This window comes from Ranitomeya variabilis, chromosome 1 (genome assembly GCF_051348905.1).
Source record: "Ranitomeya variabilis isolate aRanVar5 chromosome 1, aRanVar5.hap1, whole genome shotgun sequence".
Taxonomy (NCBI): Eukaryota; Metazoa; Chordata; class Amphibia; order Anura; family Dendrobatidae; genus Ranitomeya; species Ranitomeya variabilis.
The window spans coordinates 1,149,697,021-1,149,720,633 of NC_135232.1; the positions used below are offsets into that span (position 1 = coordinate 1,149,697,021).

The following is a 23,613-nucleotide window of genomic DNA, read 5'->3' on the forward strand; positions in this document are numbered from 1 at the left end:
TCGTCATCCCAGACCCTAGAACCCTGTCATCTTGATGTATTAATCCCTAAAGGTTCACATACTTTTGCTGCTCACAGATTTAGAGATATTGGATCATTTTCATAATTTACAACATGACTAAGTCTAAATATATAGTCTAAATATATTTGATTCATTTCTTTGATTTGGTTTTTGATTTATTTTTAGGGTTTTGTGAAAATCTGATGCAGTTTTGCATTTATGGAGAAATATGTAAAGTTCTGAAAAGATCACAAACTTTGCACTGAAGAGCGGATCTTTGCCAGGAAAGGCAGAAAGGAAAAAACAACAGGTATGGATCAGGAAAGAACGGATTATGGGGCCGCCCTCCTCCTCAGATCACGAGGTTTCCTTCTTTCTTTAAGAACCAAACACACATCAGATTTACAATTTTTATTGATAAAAGTGATTGAATCATTCACGATACATTTCGTTTAATCTTTTAATCAAACATTTATGTAAAAAAAAATAAAAAGGTGACTGGAGTGAAACTGGTCAAGTTACGAGGTTCATTTCGTATGTGTGTAGAATCATTCAAGTATTGAGGCTGGAAAACCAGTCTTTGGTGTTGCCACAGCTGAGGGTTTGCTACAATTGCACACCAGGTGCACTGACTGAGACCGTAACATTGTGCTGCAGGTCGGTGCAGATTGTGGGTCCCACAATCTCTAAAGTGTTACCTTCTTCCCATGCAATCTGTGTATAGCATTGCCTGGATCTGCCCGTACTTGGCGCAGACTGCAGTGTAAAGCATGGAGGACCCCCAAGAGTTATTGAAAACGGTGACTGTAGAAGACATGGACGTTATCCTGGTAGTTGATCGGTAAATCGATCCCGATGGTCTTTGCTCCGAGGCTCGCTCCTCCCACGGCGGAGGACTGCTTTAACTTTAGGAGGCTGAACCGGGAAAGATGGCGCCCGTGGGGGCCGCTACGAGCCTTGTCCAGGACCTCGATAAACCCTGGAAGGGAACATCAATAACCCACCTTAGCACCGCCACCATTGTGCAACCTGCCAAATACTAATACAGTTACATCATACTCTCTTCTCCGGTCACAGCCAAAGCTGCAAACTAAGTGCCAAGTGGACAAATACACACTCGGGACCAGCCACCAGTGAATGATTTGTCTCATCCCATTATAATATAGCTAAAAAAAAGGAAACAGCATTTTATTATGCAGCTTTGGATGTGACTAGAGTCTACGATGAGACGTCGCTCTTGGTTTCCTAATCTTACAAGTGATGAATATACGGAGGGCTACTCTCCATGCGCCACAAATGCTCCATTCACATCCAGAGCTGCCGGCTGGGACGTGAGTCTGTTCTCAGACCTCTGAATTTGCCAAAAAAGTTGCGCTCAACCGAACAACACACAAAACAAAACAGACCGCAAAACTGTAGTAATAAAAATTACCGTCTTTTAGAAGATCCCAGCTGTTCCACACGGAGCCTTCAGCGAGCACCGGGAGACCCAGCTCCCCCCGGAATAAGACCTAAAAGCAGAACGGTGGAAACATCAGGTAAAGCTGCGGCCTTCCCTTACTCCATCGCTGGCAACCTGCATCCTGAGGCCAGCTGACTAATGAGGCTGCACATCAAACTAGCCATAACTAGTGCACAAATAATACAGCCATACAGTGTCCAGCATTCCTCTACCCCCCAGCAGGTCCTTCAAGAAAATCTATGGCTTCGTGTCTAAAATGTGCCCAAATAATGACGCCATGTAATACCCACAAAAGTGCTGCACAATGGGCCATAGTTCATCTGCCATACTGTGCGGCCACAATGTCACCGCCGTGCACTCACCTCATCAATCTGTGGCATCACGGCTACGACATGACGAGCGAGGATTTCCCCAGCAGAGCGAAACACTGAACGACATAAGGCGTCTCCCTTGTTAGCCCCTGAAATAAAGAAATAAAGACAAGACCCGGTCACATCTGTACATCAGGACACCATGGAGACAAGCCCGAGCCCCAGCCCGCAACAGAGCTGGCCCGCACCGGCACCCCAGCAACAGAGCCAGCACGCACCCCAACAACAGAGCTAGCCCGCATCGGCACCCCAGCAACAGAGCCAGCACGCACCCCAGCAACAGAGCTGGCCCGCACCGGCACCCCAGCAACAGAGCCAGCACGCACCCCAACAACAGAGCTGGCCCGCACCGGCACCCCAGCAACAGAGCCAGCACGCACCCCAACAACAGAGCTAGCCCGCATCGGCGCCCCAGCAACAGAGCCGGCCCGCACCGGCACCCCAGCAACAGATCCAGCACGCACCCCAACAACAGAGCTGGCCCGCACCGGCACCCCAGCAACAGAGGCGGCACGCACCCCAACAACAGAGCTAGCCCACATCGGCGCCCCAGCAACAGAGCCGGCCCGCACCGGCACCCCAGCAACAAAGCCGGCCCCCCAGGCAACAGAGCTGGCCCGCACCGGCACCCCAGCAACAGAGCCGCCTAGCAACAGAGCCGTCCCCACCGGCACCAAAGCAACAGAGCCGGCCTCCACCGGCACTCCAGAAAGAGAGCCGGCCCCCCAGCAACAGAGCTGGCCCCCACCGGCACCAAAGCAACAGAGCCGGCCCCCACCGGCACTCCAGAAAGAGAGCCAGCCCACACCCTCGTCCCTACAACAGAACTAGCCTGCACTCGCATCTGCACTCCCATAACAGACCAAGGACGCCTATTGTTGGGGTGACGGATATCCTGGTGAATAGTGACTGTGAAGAATTGTCTTTGTTGCTTTACCTTCTGCTAACTTCAGACAGAATCCCGCTATCCTGGACTTCTCGAACTCCCGGTAGAGGTGGGTGAGGATTCCCATCCGCTCAGAGACCTGCAATCACCAAGATCAGTCACGAGTGAGAGTAGTAATGACAGACAGACGCTGCAGTAGTAAAATCCATGTAGCCATGTTGTCTCCCATTAATCCACATGTGGCGAAAACACAACTATAAGTCACTGGCTCCTTCACAGAACTCACGTTTGGATTTTATGAGATCTCTAGGATCCTCATGCCAGAAATGTTACCTGGAAGTAGCTGAACATGGCTTCCTGCACATAGCTGATGTCATATTCTGGATCCACCAGGTTGTCAATGGTGTCAAACACAATCTTCATGGCACGGTGAGCCATCCAGTATGCTGCAGAGCGACATCAACGGGAAAGGGCACAATTTACACGCAACGTACAAGATTCCTGGAGAAGCTCTGCTGCATCGCGCTTACCTGATCCCTCATCACCCATCAGATGCCCCCAGCCTCCGCAGCCGCTCACAGAACCATCTGGGTTCACCAGTTTGCAGTTCGATCCGGTCCCTGATATCAGCACTATGCCCCCTGGAGGAAGCAATTAGTAGAGTATTAACCCAGAAACGAAGAGTTCCTGGGGCTTCTGATAATCCGCTCATGGCCGTCTACTGGAACAACAGGTATCTGAACACTTATTTTTTGGCCTTGGATCCTGTGTTACCCCAGTTTTGCCCCAAACCATACATGCTTCTCATTACTAGAGCCAGAAGGTCCGGTCATTAATTATCGTGGTCCAATCTGAATAATGCTGCAGACGGACAATATTCCAATCTTTACCCCCAGGACCAGAAGGGTTTTATTTTTTTGTATAAATGGGCAAAATTCCACAGCTGTATCTCCTCTTTCCAATGTATTTTTACTACGTTCCTAACACACATGGAGAGTAATCGTCCAGTCCCCAGATCTTGGCTTTCCAACCCCATCTGAATGCTCGGAAGACTGATGGGAACAGAGGAGTCCTCCAGGACTCGTGTGAGAAAAATGGCCAACCCTAGTGGAAAGCTCCTCCAACCCTAGTGGGAAGCTCCTCCAACCCGAGTGGGAAGCTCCTCCAACCCGAGTGGAAAGCTCCTCCAACCCTAGTGGAAAGCTCCTCCAACCCTAGTGGAAAGCTCCTCCAACCCTAGTGGAAAGCTCCTCCAACCCTAGTGGAAAGCTCCTCCAACCCTAATGGAAAGCTCCTCCAACCCTAGTGGAAAGCTCCTCCAACCCTAGTGGAAAGCTCCTCCAACCCTAGTGGAAAGCTCCTCCAACCCTAGTGGAAAGCTCCTCCAACCCTAGTGGAAAGCTCCTCATACCCTAGTGGAAAGCTCCTCATACCCTAGTGGAAAGCTCCTCATACCCTAGTGGAAAGCTCCTCCAACCTTACTAGAAAGCTCCTCCAACCTTACTGGAAAGCTCCTCCAACCTTACTGGAAAGCTTCTCCAACCTTTGCCAGTGCCGGGACTCCGAGCTCAGAAATTGCCAAAAGGAAAAATGTTAAACTGGCGCTTTCCACATTTGGTGACCGTGTATTTGGAACCATAGGGTTATTTGTGGGGGTTCCTGGTGCTGGTGGGTCACTCCTATGAATCACTACCGACGTTCTCGCCGGTTCTAGAACCTGTGAAACCTATCATCTTGACCCATGCCTCATTTTTACCAATGCGGGAGATTTTTGGAGCGTACCCAGCTTTGTAGCTGTGGCCATCGCTCCGATGGCGTCGTTGCAGATGACGTAGTTCTCACTGAGCTCTGGGAAGCGCCGGCTCATCTCTTCGATCAGTTTATTGGTGGCTTCTTTCAGGTCTCCGCCACTCAATGACATGCCCTGTAATCATAAAAATAGTGCCGCTATCATACGCCCATACACCGATCCAGCAGGGGGTGAAGGGAGAAGGAGGAATAAAATGACTCCATTTATGGCAGTGATGGCCGGACTGGTCAGTTGGCAACTCTGGCAACTGCCAGATGGGGGGCTGTGGTGGGACCATTATACTATATGGAGAGCTTTGGGGGAGACCATTATACTGTGCATGGTCACCATCATGCTCCGTGTGTGGGGGGCTGGGGTGACCATCATACTGTGTAGGGGGGAGGAATGTGGGAACATTATTCTGTGCTGGGGCATGTTTTGGGGCCATCATACTAAATGGGAGCCATGGAAGGAGTATCATAGTGGACGAGAATACTAAGGGGCATCAGTAAGGGCGAAATAACCAAGTACCGTAATCCATATCCTCCTTGTCTTAAAGTTGGGAAGTGGGAAGTCTGCAATTCTGTTACCGAGCCTGTGTGTTGTGATAGGGATTATAAAAAAAGGGGTCCTTTCATTTCTACAATATGTACGACCCTGCTCAGGGGCAATATTATAAGAAGGCACTACAGAGGAGGGGGCATTATTATAAGGAGGCACTACAGAGAACGGGGCATTATTATAAGGAGGCACTACAGAGGAGGGGGCATTATTATAAGGAGGCACTACAGAGGAGGGGCATTACTATAAGGAGGCGCTACAGAGGAGGGGGCATTATTATTATAAGGAGGCACTACAGAGGAGGGGGCATTATTATTATAAGAAGGCACTACAGAGGAGGGGGCATTATTATTATAAGGAGGCACTACAGAGGAGGGGGCATTATAACGAGGCACTACAGAGGGGGCATTATTATAAGGAGGCACTACAGAGGAGGGGCATTACTATAAGGAGGCACTACAGAGGAGGGGCATTATTATAAGGAGGCACTACAGAGGGGGCATTACTATAAGGAGGCACTACAGAGGAGGGGCATTATTATAAGGAGGCGCTACAGAGGAGGGGGCATTATTATAAGGAGGCGCTACAGAGGAGGGGGCATTATTATAAGGAGGCGCTACAGAGGAGGGGCATTATTATAAGGAGGCACTACAGAGAAGGGGGCATTATTATAAGGAGGCACTACAGAGAAGGGGGCATTATTATAAGGAGGCTCTACAGAGGAGGGGCATTATTATAAGGAGGCACTACAGAGGAGGGGGCATTATTATAAGGAGGCGCTACAGAGGAGGGGCATTATTATAAGGAGGCACTACAGAGAAGGGGGCATTATTATAAGGAGGCACTACAGAGGAGGGGCATTACTATAAGGAGGCACTACAGAGGAGGGGGCATTATTATAAGGAGGCGCTACAGAGGAGGGGGCATTATTATAAGGAGGCGCTACAGAGGAGGGGCATTATTATAAGGAGGCACTACAGAGAAGGGGGCATTATTATAAGGAGGCACTACAGAGGAGGGGCATTACTATAAGGAGGCACTACAGAGGAGGGGGCATTATTATAAGGACGCACTACAGAGGAGGGGCATTATTATAAGGAGGCACTACAGAGGAGGAGGCATTATCATAAGGAGGCACTACAGAGGAGGGGGCATTATTATAAGGAGGCACTACAGAGGAGGGGGCATTATTATAAGGAGGCGCTACAGAGGAGGGGCATTATTATAAGAAGGCACTACAGAGGAGGGGGCATTATTATAAGGAGGCACTACAGAGGAGGGGGCATTATTATAAGAAGGCACTACAGAGGAGGGGGCATTATTATAAGGAGGCACTACAGAGGAGGGGGCATTATTATAAGAAGGCACTACAGAGGAGGCGCATTATTATAAGGAGGCACTACAGAGGAGGGGGCATTATTATAAGAAGGCACTACAGAGGAGGGGCATTATTATAAGGAGGCGCTACAGAGAAGGGGGCATTATTATAAGGAGGCGCTACAGAGGAGGGGCATTATTATAAGGAGGCGCTACAGAGGAGGGGCATTATTATAAGAAGGCGCTACAGAGGAGGGGCATTATTATAAGGAGGCGCTACAGAGGAGGGGCATTATTATAAGAAGGCACTAAAGAGGAGGGGGCATTATTATAAGGAGGCACTACAGAGGAGGGGGCATTATTATTATAAGGAGGCACTACAGAGGAGGGGCATTATTATAAGGAGGCACTACAGAGGAGGGGCATTATTATAAGAAGGCGCTACAGAGGAGGGGCATTATTATAAGAAGGCGCTACAGAGGAGGGGCATTATTATAAGGAGGCGCTACAGAGGAGGGGCATTATTATAAGAAGGCGCTATAGAGGAGAGGCATTATTATAAGGAGGCGCTACAGAGGAGGGGCATTATTATTATAAGGAGGCACTACAGAGGAGGGGCATTATTATAAGGAGGCACTACAGAGGAGGGGCATTATTATAAGAAGGCGCTACAGAGGAGGGGCATTATTATAAGGAGGCGCTACAGAGGAGGGGCATTATTATAAGAAGGCACTAAAGAGGAGGGGGCATTATTATAAGGAGGCACTACAGAGGAGGGGGCATTATTATTATAAGGAGGCGCTACAGAGGAGGGGGCATTATTATAAGGAGGCGCTACAGAGGAGGGGGCATTATTATAAGGAGGCGCTACAGAGGAGGGGGCATTATTATAAGGAGGCGCTACAGAGGAGGGGGCATTATTATAAGGAGGCACTACAGAGGAGGGGGTATTATTATAAGGAGGCGCTACAGAGGAGGGGGCATTATTATAAGGAGGCGCTACAGAGGAGGGGCATTATTATAAGAAGGCACTACAGAGGAGGGGCATTATTATAAGGAGGCGCTACAGAGGAGGGGGCATTATTATAAGGAGGCGCTACAGAGGAGGGGGCATTATTATAAGGAGGCACTACAGAGGAGGGGGTATTATTATAAGGAGGCACTACAGAGGAGGGGGCATTATTATAAGGAGGCACTACAGAGGAGGGGGCATTATTATAAGGAGGCGCTACAGAGGAGGGGGCATTATTATAAGGAGGCGCTACAGAGGAGGGGGCACTATTATAAGGAGGCGCTACAGAGAAGGGGGCATTATTATAAGGAGGCGCTACAGAGGAGGAGGCATTATTATAAGAAGGCACTACAGAGGAGGGGCATTATTATAAGAAGGCACTACAGAGGAGGGGCATTATTATAAGGAGGCACTACAGAGAAGGGGGCATTATTATAAGGAGGCACTACAGAGGAGGGGGCATTATTATAAGGAGGCACTACAGAGGAGGGGGCATTATTATAAGGAGGCACTACAGAGAAGGGGGCATTATTATAAGGAGGCGCTACAGAGGAGGGGCATTATTATAAGGAGGCACTACAGAGAAGGGGGCATTATTATAAGGAGGCACTACAGAGGAGGGGGCATTATTATAAGGAGGCGCTACAGAGGAGGGGGCATTATTATAGGGAGGCACTACAGAGGAGGGGGCATTATTGTAAGGAGGCGCTACAGAGAAGGGGGCATTATTATAAGGCGGCACTACTGAGGAGGGGGCATTATTATAAGAAGGCACTACAGAGGAGGGGGCATTATTATAAGGAGGCGCTACAGAGGAGGGGGCATTATTATAAGGAGGCACTACAGAGGAGGGGCATTATTATAAGGAGGCACTACAGAGGAGGGGGCATTATTATAAGAAGGCACTACAGAGGAGGGGGCATTATTATAAGGAGGCACTACAGAGGAGGGGGCATTATTATAAGGAGGCGCTACAGAGGAGGGGGCATTATTATAAGGAGGCGCTACAGAGGAGGGGGCATTATTATAAGGAGGCACTACAGAGAAGGGGGCATTATTATAAGAAGGCACTACAGAGGAGGGGCATTACTATAAGGAGGCACTACAGAGGAGGGGGCATTATTATAAGAAGGCACTACAGAGGAGGGGCATTACTATAAGGAGGCACTACAGAGGAGGGGGCATTATTATAAGGAGGCGCTACAGAGGAGGGGGCATTATTATAAGGAGGCGCTACAGAGGAGGGGCATTATTATAAGGAGGCGCTACAGAGGAGGGGCATTATTATAAGGAGGCGCTACAGAGGAGGGGGCATTATTATAAGGAGGCGCTACAGAGGAGGGGGCATTATTATAAGGAGGCACTACAGAGGAGGGGGTATTATTATAAGGAGGCACTACAGAGGAGGGGGCATTATTATAAGGAGGCACTACAGAGGAGGGGGCATTATTATAAGGAGGCGCTACAGAGGAGGGGGCATTATTATAAGGAGGCGCTACAGAGGAGGGGGCACTATTATAAGGAGGCGCTACAGAGAAGGGGGCATTATTATAAGGAGGCGCTACAGAGGAGGAGGCATTATTATAAGAAGGCACTACAGAGGAGGGGCATTATTATAAGAAGGCACTACAGAGGAGGGGGCATTATTATAAGGAGGCGCTACAGAGGAGGGGCATTATTATAAGGAGGCACTACAGAGAAGGGGGCATTATTATAAGGAGGCGCTACAGAGGAGGGGCATTATTATAAGGAGGCACTACAGAGAAGGGGGCATTATTATAAGGAGGCACTACAGAGGAGGGGGCATTATTATAAGGAGGCGCTACAGAGGAGGGGGCATTATTATAAGGAGGCACTACAGAGGAGGGGGCATTATTGTAAGGAGGCGCTACAGAGAAGGGGGCATTATTATAAGGAGGCGCTACTGAGGAGGGGGCATTATTATAAGAAGGCACTACAGAGGAGGGGGCATTATTATAAGGAGGCGCTACAGAGGAGGGGGCATTATTATAAGGAGGCACTACAGAGGAGGGGCATTATTATAAGGAGGCACTACAGAGGAGGGGGCATTATTATAAGAAGGCACTACAGAGGAGGGGGCATTATTATAAGGAGGCACTACAGAGGGGGCATTATTATAAGGAGGCACTACAGAGGAGGGGCATTATTATAAGGAGGCGCTACAGGGGAGGAGGCATTATTATAAGGAGGCGCTACAGAGAACGGGGCATTATTATAAGGAGGCACTACAGAGGAGGGGGCAAAATTATAAGGAGGCGCTACAGAGGAGGGGGCATTATTATAAGGAGGCGCTATAGAGGAGGAGGCATTATTATAAGGAGGCGCTACAGAGGAGGGGGCATTATTATAAGAAGGCACTACAGAGGAGGGGCATTATTATAAGGAGGCACTACAGAAAAGGGGCATTATTATAAGGAGGCACTACAGAGGAGGGGGCATTATTATAAGAAGGCACTACAGAGGAGGGGGCATTATTGTAAGGAGGCGCTACAGAGGAGGGGCATTATTATAAGAAGGCGCTACAGAGGAGGGGCATTATTATAAGGAGGCGCTACAGAGGAGGGGGCATTATTATAAGAAGGCACTACAGAGGAGGGGGCATTATTATAAGGAGGCACTACAGAGGAGGGGGCATTATTATAAGAAGGCACTACAGAGGAGGGGGCATTATTATAAGGAGGCACTACAGAGGAGGGGCATTATTATAAGGAGGCACTACAGAGGAGGGGCATTATTATAAGGAGGCACTACAGAGGAGGGGGCATTATTATAAGGAGGCGCTACAGAGGAGGGGGCATTATTATAACGAGGCGCTACAGAGGAGGGGGCATTATTATAAGGAGGCACTACAGAGGAGGGGGCATTATTATAAGGAGGCACTACAGAGGAGGGGCATTATTATAAGGAGGCACTACAGAGGAGGGGGCATTATTATAAGGAGGCACTACAGAGGAGGGGGCATTATTATAAGAAGGCACTACAGAGGAGTGGGCATTATTATAAGGAGGCACTACAGAGGAGGGGCATTATTATAAGGAGGCACTACAGAGGAGGGGGCATTATTATAAGGAGGCAATACAGAGGAGGGGCATTATTATAAGGAGGCACTACAGAGGAGGGGCATTATTATAAGGAGGCGCTACAGAGGAGGGGGCATTATTATAAGGAGGCGCTACAGAGAAGGGGGCATTATTATAAGGAGGCACTACAGAGGAGGGGCATTATTAAAAGGAGGCGCTACAGAGGAGGGGCATTATTATAAGGAGGCGCTACAGAGGAGGGGCATTATTATAAGGAGGCGCTACAGAGGAGGGGCATTATTAAAAGGAGGCGCTACAGAGGAGGGGCATTATTATAAGGAGGCGCTACAGAGGAGGGGCATTATTATAAGGAGGCACTACAGAGGAGGGGCTTTATTATAAGGAGGCGCTACAGAGGAGGGGGCATTATTATAAGGAGGCACTACAGAGGAGGGGCATTATTATAAGGAGGCGCTACAGAGGAGGGGCAAAATTATAAGGAGGCGCTACAGAGGAGGGGGCATTATTATAAGGAGGCGCTACAGAGGAGGGGGCAAAATTATAAGGAGGCGCTACAGAGAACGGGGCATTATTATAAGGAGGCACTACAGAGGAGGGGGCAAAATTATAAGGAGGCGCTACAGAGGAGGGGGCATTATTATAAGGAGGCACTACAGAGGAGGGGGCATTATTATAAGGAGGCACTACAGAGGAGGGGCATTATTATAAGGAGGCACTACAGAGGAGGGGGCATTATTATAAGGAGGCGCTACAGAGGAGGGGGCATTATTATAAGGAGGCACTACAGAGGAGGGGCATTATTATAGGAGGCGCTACAGAGGAGGGGGCATTATTATAAGGAGGCGCTACAGAGCAGGGGGCATTATTATAAGGAGGCACTACAGAGGAGGGGGCAAAATTATAAGGAGGCGCTACAGAGGAGGGGGCATTATTATAAGGAGGCGCTACAGAGGAGGGGGCATTATTATAAGGAAGCACTACAGAGGAGGGGCTTTATTATAAGGAGGCACTACAGAGGAGGGGCATTATTATAAGAAGGCACTACAGAGAAGGGGGCATTATTATAAGGAGGCACTACAGAGGAGGGGGCATTATTATAAGGAGGCACTACAGAGAAGGGGGCATTATTATAAGGAGGCACTACAGAGGAGGGGCATTATTATAAGGAGGCACTACAGAGGAGGGGGCATTATTATAAGGAGGCACTACAGAGGGGGGGGCATTATTATAAGGAGGCACTACAGAGGAGGGGGCATTATTATAAGGAGGCACTACAGAGGAGGGGGCATTATTATAAGGAGGCACTACAGAGGAGGGGGCATTATTATAAGGACGCACTACAGAGAAGGGGGCATTATTATAAGGACGCACTACAGAGAAGGGGGCATTATTATAAGGAGGCACTACAGAGGAGGGGGCATTATTATAAGGAGGCACTACAGAGGAGGGGGCATTATTATAAGGAGGCACCACAGAGGAGGGGCATTATTATAAGGAGGCACTACAGAGGAGGGGGCATTATTATAAGAAGGCACTACAGAGGAGGGGGCATTTTTATAAGGAGGCACTACGGAGGGGGCATTATTATAAGGAGGCACTACAGAGGAGGAGGCATTATTATAAGGAGGCACTACAGAGAAGGGGGCATTATTATAAGGAGGCGCTACAGAGGAGGGGCATTATTATAAGGAAGCACTACAGAGAAGGGGGCATTATTATAAGGAGGCGCTACAGAGGAGGGGCTTTATTATAAGGAGGCACTACAGAGGAGGAGGCATTATTATAAGAAGGCACTACAGAGGAGGGGGCATTATTATAAGGAGGCACTACAGAGGGGGCATTATTATAAGGAGGCGCTACAGAGGAGGGGCATTATTATAAGAAGGCGCTACAGAGGAGGGGCATTATTATAAGGAGGCACTACAGAGGAGGGGGCATTATTATAAGGAGGCACTACAGAGGAGGGGGCATTATTATAAGGAGGCACTACAGAGGAGGGGGCATTATTATAAGGAAGCACTACAGAGAAGGGGGCATTATTATAAGAAGGCACTACAGAGGAGGAGGCATTATTATAAGGAGGCACTACAGAGGAGGGGGCATTATTATAAGGAGGCACTACAGAGGAGGGGGCATTATTATAAGAAGGCACTACAGAGGAGGGGCTTTATTATAAGGAGGCACTACAGAGGAGGAGGCATTATTATAAGGAGGCACTACAGAGGAGGGGACATTATTATAAGAAGGCACTACAGAGGAGGGGCTTTATTATAAGAAGGCGCTACAGAGGAGGGGGCACTATTATAAGGAGGCACTACAGAGGAGGGGGCATTATTATAAGGAGGCACTACAGAGGAGGGGGCATTATTATAAGGAGGCACTACAGAGGAGGAGGCATTATTATAAGAAGGCACTACAGAGAAGGGGGCATTATTATAAGGAGGCACTACAGAGGAGGGGGCATTATTATAAGGAAGCACTACAGAGAAGGGGGCATTATTATAAGAAGGCACTACAGAGGAGGAGGCATTATTATAAGGAGGCACTACAGAGGAGGGGGCATTATTATAAGGAGGCACTACAGAGGAGGGGGCATTATTATAAGAAGGCACTACAGAGGAGGGGGCATTATTATAAGGAGGCGCTACAGAGGAGGGGGCATTATTATAAGAAGGCACTACAGAGGAGGGGGCATTATTATAAGAAGGCACTACAGAGGAGGGGCATTATTATAAGAAGGCACTACAGAGGAGGGGGCATTATTATAAGGAGGCACTACAGAGGAGGGGGCATTATTATAAGGAGGCACTACAGAGGAGGGGCATTATTATAAGAAGGCACTACAGAGAAGGGGGCATTATTATAAGGAGGCACTACAGAGGAGGGGGCATTATTATAAGGAGGCACTACAGAGGAGGGGGCATTATTATAAGAAGGCACTACAGAGAAGGGGGCATTATTATAAGGAGGCACTACAGAGGAGGAGGCATTATTATAAGAAGGCACTACAGAGAAGGGGGCATTATTATAAGGAGGCACTACAGAGGAGGGGGCATTATTATAAGGAAGCACTACAGAGAAGGGGGCATTATTATAAGAAGGCACTACAGAGGAGGAGGCATTATTATAAGGAGGCACTACAGAGGAGGGGGCATTATTATAAGGAGGCACTACAGAGGAGGGGGCATTATTATAAGAAGGCACTACAGAGGAGGGGGCATTATTATAAGGAGGCACTACAGAGGAGGGGCATTATTATAAGAAGGCACTACAGAGGAGGGGGCATTATTATAAGGAGGCACTACAGAGGAGGGGGCATTATTATAAGGAGGCACTACAGAGGAGGAGGCATTATTATAAGAAGGCACTACAGAGAAGGGGGCATTATTATAAGGAGGCACTACAGAGGAGGGGGCATTATTATAAGGAGGCACTACAGAGGAGGGGGCATTATTATAAGAAGGCACTACAGAGAAGGGGGCATTATTATAAGGAGGCACTACAGAGGAGGAGGCATTATTATAAGAAGGCACTACAGAGAAGGGGGCATTATTATAAGGAGGCACTACAGAGGAGGGGGCATTATTATAAGGAAGCACTACAGAGAAGGGGGCATTATTATAAGAAGGCACTACAGAGGAGGAGGCATTATTATAAGGAGGCACTACAGAGGAGGGGGCATTATTATAAGGAGGCACTACAGAGGAGGGGGCATTATTATAAGAAGGCACTACAGAGGAGGGGGCATTATTATAAGGAGGCGCTACAGAGGAGGGGGCATTATTATAAGAAGGCACTACAGAGGAGGGGGCATTATTATAAGAAGGCACTACAGAGGAGGGGGCATTATTATAAGGAGGCGCTACAGAGGAGGGGGCATTATTATAAGGAGGCACTACAGAGGAGGGGCATTATTATAAGAAGGCACTACAGAGGAGGGGGCATTATTATAAGAAGGCGCTACAGAGGAGGGGGCATTATTATAAGAAGGCACTACAGAGGAGGGGGCATTATTATAAGGCGGCACTACAGAGGGGGCATTATTATAAGAAGGCACTACAGAGGAGGGGGCATTATTATAAGAAGGCACTACAGAGGAGGAGGCATTATTATAAGGAGGCACTACAGAGGAGGGGGCATTATTATAAGAAGGCACTACAGAGGAGGGGGCATTACTATAAGGAGGCACTACAGAGGAGGGGGCATTATTATAAGGGGACACACTGGGAAATCTATCATTATAGGGAGAGTACAGAGGGTATTGTTACATGAATGTACAGGGGTGTTTGTATTGTAGGTTTGGGATAATTATAAGGAGGTACGGGGGAAATTATTATTGTTGGGAGGCACAGGGGGCATTATTACTGTGCAGGGCACACAGGGGGCATTATTACTGTGCAGGGCACACAGGGGGCATTATTACTGTGCAGGGCACACAGGGGGCATTATTACTGTGCAGGGCACACAGGGGGGCATTATTACTGTGCAGGGCACACATGGGGGCATTATTACTGTGCAGGGCACACGGGGCATTATTACTGTGTAGGGGCATACAGGGGGCATTATTACAGTGTAGGGGCACAGAGGGGGCATTATTACTGTGCAGGGGCACAGAGGGGGCATTATTACTGTGCAGGGGCACACAGGGGGCATTATTACTGTGCAGGGGCACACAGGGGGCATTATTGCTGTGTAGGGCACAGAGGGGGCACTGTTATTGTGTGGCACACAGGGAGCGTAATATTACTATACAGGGCACAATGGGGCATTATTATTATTATTATTATATAGGGAGCTGGTCCTGGGAACACAGTAAGGTAGGAGGTTTCTGCGATACATTTTGTAGGGACACGTTATGGATGGGAGAAGTGGTGGTGGCGGTCTGGGCTGAATGAAGTAGGAAAATTAATGACAATCAGGGTGAAAAGAATATATATATATATACACACACACACACGGTCTGCAGAGCTCTGGGGTGAGCAGCTATTACCATTATACGGTCACTGTATGGCAGTGATACCGGTCCAGTGCAGAGGTTTTGGTTAGTGATCGTATGCCGGTATTATCACCACTGTGTATTGTCTGCTATACTGCAGTATTATATCTTATATGGCGGTATTATCACCACTGTGTATTGTCTGCTATACTGCAGTACTATTATATCTTATATGGCGGTATTATCACCACTGTGCATTGTCTGCTATACTGCAGTACTATTATATCTTATATGGCGGTATTATCACCACTGTGCATTGTCTGCTATACTGCAGTACTATTATATTATTATATCTTATATGGCGGTATTATCACCACTGTGCATTGTCTGCTATACTGCAGTACTATTATATCTTATATGGCGGTATTATCACCATTGTGTATTGTCTGCTATACTGCAGTGTTATATCTTATATGGCGGTATTATCACCACTGTGCATTGTCTGCTATACTGCAGTACTATTATATCTTATATGGCGGTATTATCACCATTGTGTATTGTCTGCTATACTGCAGTGTTATATCTTATACGGCGGTATTATCACCACTGTGCATTGTCTGCTATACTGCAGTATTATATCTTATATGGCGGTATTATCACCACTGTGCATTGTCTGCTATACTGCAGTATTATATCTTATATGGCGGTATTATCACCACTGTGCATTGTCTGCTATACTGCAGTACTATTATATCTTATATGGCGGTATTATCACCATTGTGTATTGTCTGCTATACTGCAGTATTATATCTTATATGGCGGTATTATCACCACTGTGTATTGTCTGCTATACTGCAGTATTATATCTTATATGGCGGTATTATCACCACTGTGTATTGTCTGCTATACTGCAGTATTATATCTTATATGGCGGTATTATCACCACTGTGCATTGTCTGCTATACTGCAGTATTATATCTTATATGGCGGTATTATCACCACTGTGCATTGTCTGCTATACTGCAGTATTATATCTTATATGGCGGTATTATCACCACTGTGCATTGTCTGCTATACTGCAGTACTATTATATCTTATATGGCGGTATTATCACCATTGTGCATTGTCTGCTATACTGCAGTATTATATCTTATATGGCGGTATTGGAGATACAGGTGGGGGTCTCCATTTCCTGCAGGCAGGCTAATAACTACCTCACTATGGGGACGGGGCGAGTCCAGCGTGGACCTGTGAGCTACTAACGCCCGGCCTGACTGCGGTACTACAGACCGGGCTACGGAGCGCCAGGAACGCCGCAGTGCCCCATCCGTCACAGCCCAACTTTTTTATGATCGTTTTTTGTTTTGCTTTTTTTAGCCAGATGACATTTTCCCCCATTTTCTTGCTTTTTCACATGTTTATATTCGTGTTACTGTTTACATGGGAGGTGGTGATTGGGGGGAAATAAAAGGAAAAAAGAAGCGATTGTCCGGATCAGCGCAATTCTGGCCACACCGGACTATAACAGATCATTGCCGGTGTCGCCATTTTCTGAGACCTGTGGCGGTTTTATTTTCTGCCGATGTCCGGTGCGGCAGGTTGTGTTTTATACTCATCATCCTGCGGTACGCATAATGTGCGGTAAGAGAAGTGTCACCACCGAAAAGCCACAAATCTGGCAGCTGAATTTATTTTTTTTATGGAATTTACCGTCTAGTTTGATTTTATAGGTTAATAGATCGGACGTTTATGGACACGATGGGACCAGATACACTTCCCTACGGGCACTCAGAAGCAGAAGGAGGGCGGCGCAATACTTGGCCGCAGAAACACTTGACGTAAGGACGATTTATGGCTCCCACCTCTCTGGTCTTACCAGGCTTTTGATGGGAACATGGGGGTCCAGCCCAGCTTTCTGTTTAGCCTCCGTCACCATGGAATTGATCACATCCAAACATCTGTCCGTGCCGATCAACTGAAAGACAAGAGCAGAAGTGGAATCGGCCCCGATGCACCGAGCGACTATCAGCCTCTCCTTCAACAGAAGAACCAACGATCAGACATGTTGGATTCTCGAACATGTCCGATCCCCAGAAACCCCTGAGCGCGACATAAGGTGCCATCGATGAGATGCATTTTCACAGATCTCTCGTCCATAACGAGGGTTGATTTACTACGTACAGGTCAACTGCGGTGAAATAAAAATGGATTACCGCCATTATATAGATTTTTTGGGTTCCGATTTTACATTCTCCATTCGCGGCTGTTCCAGTAAGATACCGGCACCTAACAGGCCAGGGAGTGGTTAATATACACTCACCGGCCACTTTATTAGGTACACCATGCTAGTAACGGGTTGGACCCCTTTTGCCTTCAGAACTGCCTCAATTCTTCGTGGCATAGATTCAACAAGGTGCTGGAAGCATTCCTCAGAGATTTTGGTCCATATTGACATGATGGCATCACACAGTTGCCGCAGATTTGTCGGCTGCACATCCCAAAGATGCTCCATACAAGGCAGGATGGATCCATGCTTTCATGTTGTTTACGCCAAATTCTGACCCTACCATCCGAATGTCGCAGCAGAAATCGAGACTCATCAGACCAAGCAACGTTTTTCCAATCTTCTACTGTCCAATTTCGATGAGCTTGTACAAATTGTAGCCTCAGTTTCCTGTTCTTAGCTGAAAGGAGTGGTACCCGGTGTGGTCTTCTGCTGCTGTAGCCCATCTGCCTCAAAGTACGACGCACTGTGCGTTCAGAGATGCTCTTAGGCCTACCTTGGTTGTAACGGGTGGCGATTTGAGTCACTGTTGCCTTTCTATCAGCTCGAACCAGTCTGCCCATTCTCCTCTGACCTCTGGCATCAACAAGGCATTTCCGCCCACAGAACTGCCGCTCACTGGATTTTTTTTCTTTTTCGGGCCATTCTCTGTAAACCCTAGAGATGGTTGTGCGTGAAAATCCCAGTAGATCAGCAGTTTCTGAAATACTCAGACCAGCCCTTCTGGCACCAACAACCATGCCACGTTCAAAGGCACTCAAATCACCTTTCTTCCCCATACTGATGCTCGGTTTGAACTGCAGGAGATTGTCTTGACCATGTCTACATGCCTAAATGCACTGAGTTGCCGCCATGTGATTGGCTGATTAGAAATTAAGTGTTAACAAGAAGTTGGACAGGTGTACCTAATAAAGTGGCCAGTGAGTGTATATGGCTGCACGTTATCGTCCGCTTATCCCCCACCAATGTGCTGCCTAGTGGGATCGATGACTTCTTCGCAGCATTTTGCTCTCTCTGCCGACGATTGGTTGCATGTGTACGGGAGCTGATGATTCACAAAGAACTCTTATTAGCCTTCGCTCGGGTCATTATTGGCCCAGGGGCCCTCAGATATTAACAGTCTGTTCAGGGGCCACAAGTAACACAAAGATTATTGCTGAAAACTGGTAAAAAAAAAATGGAAGTGGCTGCTCGGAGCTGCAGTACCCAAGATTGGCCACTGGGCGGTGTGTGGAGCTGTATGAGCCTCCTGCTGTGGTGGTAACTAGCGCAGTCCCGGTACCTAGAACAGTCCCGGACAGTCCCCGCCCCCAGTAATCCCCTGCGGGGTCTCACCCAGTGGTTGGTGCAGGGTCCCTCCGTCTCACTCAGGATCCGGCCATCTTCTGAGATCAGAACGGCTCTGGAGTGCGTCCCCCCCCTGGAGAGGAACATTGGGGGTCATTAGTAGGGGCCAACATCTACATGGTGAATGCACTCAGATCCCAGTGTGTGGCCCCTCACACAGGAGCCCCCGTGTGCCCCCCACAGTCTCCCAGGAGCCTCCACGTGCCCCCCCACAGTCTCCCAGGAGCCTCCACGTGCCCCCCCCCCCCACACTCTCCCAGGAGCCTCCGTGTAACCCCCACATTCTCACAGGAGCCTCCATGCCCCCCCCACACTCTCCCAGGAGCCTCCGTGTACCCCCCCACTCTCCCAGGAGCCTCCGTGTACCCCCCACACATTCTCCCAGGAGCCTCCGTGTACCCCCCACACATTCTCCCAGGAGCCTCCGTGTACCCCCCCCCACTCTCCCAGGAGCCTCCGTGTACCCCCCCCCACATTCTCCCAGGAGCCTCCGTGTACCCCCCACCCTCTCACAGGAGCCTCCGTGTACCCCCCCACTCTCCCAGGAGCCTCCGTGTACCCCCCCCACTCTCCCAGGAGCCTCCGTGTACCCCCCCACACATTCTCCCAGGAGCCTCCGTGTACCCCCCCACACATTCTCCCAGGAGCCTCCGTGTACCCCCCCCCACTCTCCCAGGAGCCTCCGTGTACCCCCCCCCCCACTCTCCCAGGAGCCTCCGTGTACCCCCCCCCCCCACATTCTCCCAGGAGCCTCCGTGTACCCCCCACCCTCACAGGAGCCTCCATGTACCCCCCCCCACAGTCTCCCAGGAGCCTCTGTAATATGGCAGACCACCCTGTGTGTAATGAGGCGGAAGGCGGTTTATTATTTGTTGATTTTTTTTCTTTTCTGTTTTTTATAACTTTAACAACAACCACTAATCGTCCCAGTGATCACACGGCAGTGAGGAGCCTGAGGGCCGACACCGGGCGGCCACACACTGCTACACCGGCACCGCAGGGCGGTAATGAAAGGGTTAAATGCCTCTGGGCCCCTGATCTCACACTGCAGACAGACAGGGCCCCCACATCAAACCCAGGACCCTCCAGCCCGGCCCACATGGGTTCTGGGCACCACAGAGGGCAGACGGGCGATTCTGTCCATGTGAATAAGTAACTGATGTTTTTAAGGGGTTAAATGCCTTTGGGCCACGGATCTCACACTGACACATCTATGTATGAGGCTGTGCGCACACCATGCGGCATTACTGCGGAGCCGCACAGTGATGTACAGTACAATGCAAATCAATAGAAAAAAACGCTGCTGGCGGAAAATCCACACAGAAAAGCTGCAGATTAAAGAAGGAGCGTGTCACTTCTATAGTGCGGAGCCGCAGCAGATTACAAGAAGGAGCGTGTCACTTCTATAGTGCGGAGCCGCAGCAGATTACAAGAAGGAGCGTGTCACTTCTATAGTGCGGAGCCGCAGCAGATTACAAGAAGGAGCGTGTCACTTCTATAGTGCGGAGCCGCAGCAGATTACAAGAAGGAGCGTGTCACTTCTATAGTGCGGAGCAGCAGCAGATTACAAGAAGGAGCGTGTCACTTCTATAGTGCGGAGCCGCAGCAGGTTACAAGAAGGAGCGTGTCACTTCTATAGTGCGGAGCCGCAGCAGGTTACAAGAAGGAGCGTGTCACTTCTATAGTGCGGAGCCGCAGCAGGTTACAAGAAGGAGCGTGTCACTTCTATAGTGCGGAGCCGCAGCAGATTACAAGAAGGAGCGTGTCACTTCTATAGTGCGGAGCCGCAGCAGATTACAAGAAGGAGCGTGTCACTTCTATAGTGCGGAGCCGCAGCAGATTACAAGAAGGAGCGTGTCACTTCTATAGTGCGGAGCCGCAGCAGGTTACAAGAAGGAGCGTGTCACTTCTATAGTGCGGAGCCGCAGCAGGTTACAAGAAGGAGCGTGTCACTTCTATAGTGCGGAGCCGCAGCAGATTACAAGAAGGAGCGTGTCACTTCTATAGTGCGGAGCCGCAGCAGATTACAAGAAGGAGCGTGTCACTTCTATAGTGCGGAGCCGCAGCAGATTACAAGAAGGAGCGTGTCACTTCTATAGTGCGGAGCCGCAGCAGATTACAAGAAGGAGCGTGTCACTTCTATAGTGCGGAGCCGCAGCAGATTACAAGAAGGAGCGTGTCACTTCTATAGTGCGGAGCTGCATCAGATTACAAGAAGGAGCGTGTCACTTCTATAGTGCAGAGCCGCAGCAGATTACAAGAAGGAGCGTGTCACTTCTATAGTGCGGAGCTGCATCAGATTACAAGAAGGAGCGTGTCACTTCTATAGTGCGGAGCCGCAGCAGATTACAAGAAGGAGCGTGTCACTTCTATAGTGCGGAGCCGCAGCAGATTACAAGAAGGAGCGTGTCACTTCTATAGTGCGGAGCCGCAGCAGATTACAAGAAGGAGCGTGTCACTTCTATAGTGCGGAGCCGCAGCGCTTCTGACCCTTCCATTATAGAAATCCGCAGGGGGACAAACCGCAGAAAATCCACATAAAATCTGCGGCAAATCTGCACCTGCGTTTTCTGCCAGGAGATGCGGATAATTCTTAGGGTATGTGCACACGTAGAATGGTCCTCTGCATGTTTTTCCTGCGGATTTACCGCGGTTTTTGTGCGGATTCCACTGCGGTTTTCTATTATGGAGCAGGTGTAAGCCTATGTGCACACGCTGGGGACTGTTGTGCGGATTTTTCCGCACGGATTTTGATAAATCCGCAGGGCAAAAACACTGCATTTTTGCCGCAGATTTATCACGGATTTTCTGCGGATTTTCTGCGTTTTTTTGTGCGGATTCTTCTGGTTTTTTTTAATATGGAGCAGGTGTAAAATCGCTGCAGATTCTGCACAAAGAATTGACATGCTGCGGAAAATCAACTGCAGCATTTCCACGCGTTTTTTTCCGCAGCATGTGCACAGCGGTTTTTGTTTTCCATAGGTTTACATGGTACTGTACACCGCATGGAAAACTGCTGCGGATCCACAGCGTCAAAAACCGCAACGTGTGCACATGGCCTAAAACCGCTGCGGAATCCGCACAAGGAAGTGACATGCTGCGGAATGTAAACTGCTGCGTTTCTGCGTGTTTTCTTCCGCAGCATGTGCACTGCGGATTGCTTTTCCCATAGGTTTACATTGTACTGTAAATGCATGGGAACCTGCTGCGGAGCCACAGCTGCAGTAACACTGCGGATCCGCATCAAAATCCGCAGCGTGTGCACATAGCCTCAGTGTGAGATGAGGGGCCCAAAGGCATCTAACCCTTTCATTACCGCCCTGCGGTGCCGGTGTTATAGTGTTAAACCTATAAAAAAACAGAAAAGAAAAAACTGATGAATAACAAACCGCCTTCCGCCTCGTCTGTGTGTATTATCCGGCTCCTCCGTGTAGGAGATCAGCGACTTCCTGGGACGATTCCGCCGGGACAATCCGCAGCGACTTCCCGGAGACATGAAGCAGAAGAACTGAGCCGAGTCCTCTCCGCATCTACACAATGATAAACCGAACCCGTGTCCTCCCCTCACCCCTCCACTCCTCCGTGCACCGGCATGGGGCCTGCGGCCGCTCACGTGACTGCGGATCAGCTGACGGCAGGAAGTGACAGCTACACGGGGATGGTCCACACCGCCCGCCCCCGGTCCTCCCCCGGCTCCGGTCCTCCCCACCTCGCCCGCACCACCTGCCCTGGCTCCGGTCCTCCCCCCCTCTCGCGCCCCCGGCTCCGGTCCTCCCCCCCTCTCGCGCCCCCGGCTCCGGTCCTCTCCCGCCCCCCGGTCCTCCCCCCCCTGGTCCTCCCCCCCCTCTCCCGCCCCCCGGTCCGCCCCCCGGTCCGCCCCCCGGTCCGCCCCCCGTCTCCCGCCTCCGGTCCTCCCCCCCCTCTCCCGCCCCCGGCTCCGGTCCTCCCCCCCCTCTCCCGCCCCCGGCTCCGGTCCTCCCCACCTCTCCCGCCCCCGGTCCTCCCCACCTCGCCCGCCCCCGGCTCCGGTCCTCCCCACCTCTCCCGCCCCCGGCTCCGGTCCTCCCCACCTCTCCCGCCCCCGGCTCCGGTCCTCCCCACCTCTCCCGCCCCCGGCTCCGGTCCTCCCCACCTCTCCCGCCCCCGGCTCCGGTCCTCCCCACCTCTCCCGCCCCCGGCTCCGGTCCTCCCCACCTCTCCCGCCCCTGGCTCCGGTCCTCCCCACCTCTCCCGCCCCCGGCTCCGGTCCTCCCCACCTCTCCCGCCCCCGGTCCTCCCCACCTCTCCCGCCCCCGGTCCTCCCCACTTCTCCCGCCCCCGGTCCTCCCAACCTCTCCCGCCCCCGGTCCTCCCCACCTCTCCCGCCCCCGGTCCTCCCCACCTCTCCCGCCCCCGGTCCTCCCCACCTCGCCCGCCCGCCCCCTGCTCCGGTCCTCCCCACCTCGCCCGCCCACCCCCAGCTCCAGTCCTGCCCGCCCCAGCTCCAGTCCTCCCCACCTCGCCCGCCCCAGCTCCAGTCCTCCCCACCTCGCCCGGCTCCAGTCCTGACCGTACACCACCCACCACCCGGCTCCAGTCCTGCCCCA

General features: G+C 50.3%; 1 protein-coding gene across 3 annotated transcripts; it reads right to left on the reverse strand.

Annotated features, from left to right (window-relative positions):
• Nucleotides 1-396: 396 nt before the first annotated feature.
• NAGK (N-acetylglucosamine kinase) lies at nucleotides 397-22,694 on the reverse strand. Of its 3 annotated transcripts, none has more exons than XM_077280353.1 (10): nucleotides 22,596-22,694; nucleotides 19,016-19,100; nucleotides 17,273-17,371; nucleotides 4,502-4,643; nucleotides 3,250-3,360; nucleotides 3,053-3,165; nucleotides 2,771-2,858; nucleotides 1,825-1,922; nucleotides 1,433-1,511; nucleotides 397-979 (listed from the first exon to the last, which is right to left on the reverse strand). In XM_077280353.1, the coding sequence occupies exons 1-10, from the start codon at nucleotides 22,619-22,621 to the stop codon at nucleotides 789-791; spliced, it is 1,032 nt and encodes a 343-aa protein (XP_077136468.1). In that variant the 5' UTR covers nucleotides 22,622-22,694; the 3' UTR covers nucleotides 397-788. The 3 variants fall into 3 exon arrangements, with proteins under 3 accessions (XP_077136468.1, XP_077136467.1, XP_077136469.1); XM_077280352.1 differs by having other exon boundaries at nucleotides 22,417-22,640; XM_077280354.1 differs by lacking the exon at nucleotides 22,596-22,694 and adding an exon at nucleotides 22,513-22,560 and having other exon boundaries at nucleotides 19,016-19,098.
• Nucleotides 22,695-23,613: the final 919 nt, after the last annotated feature.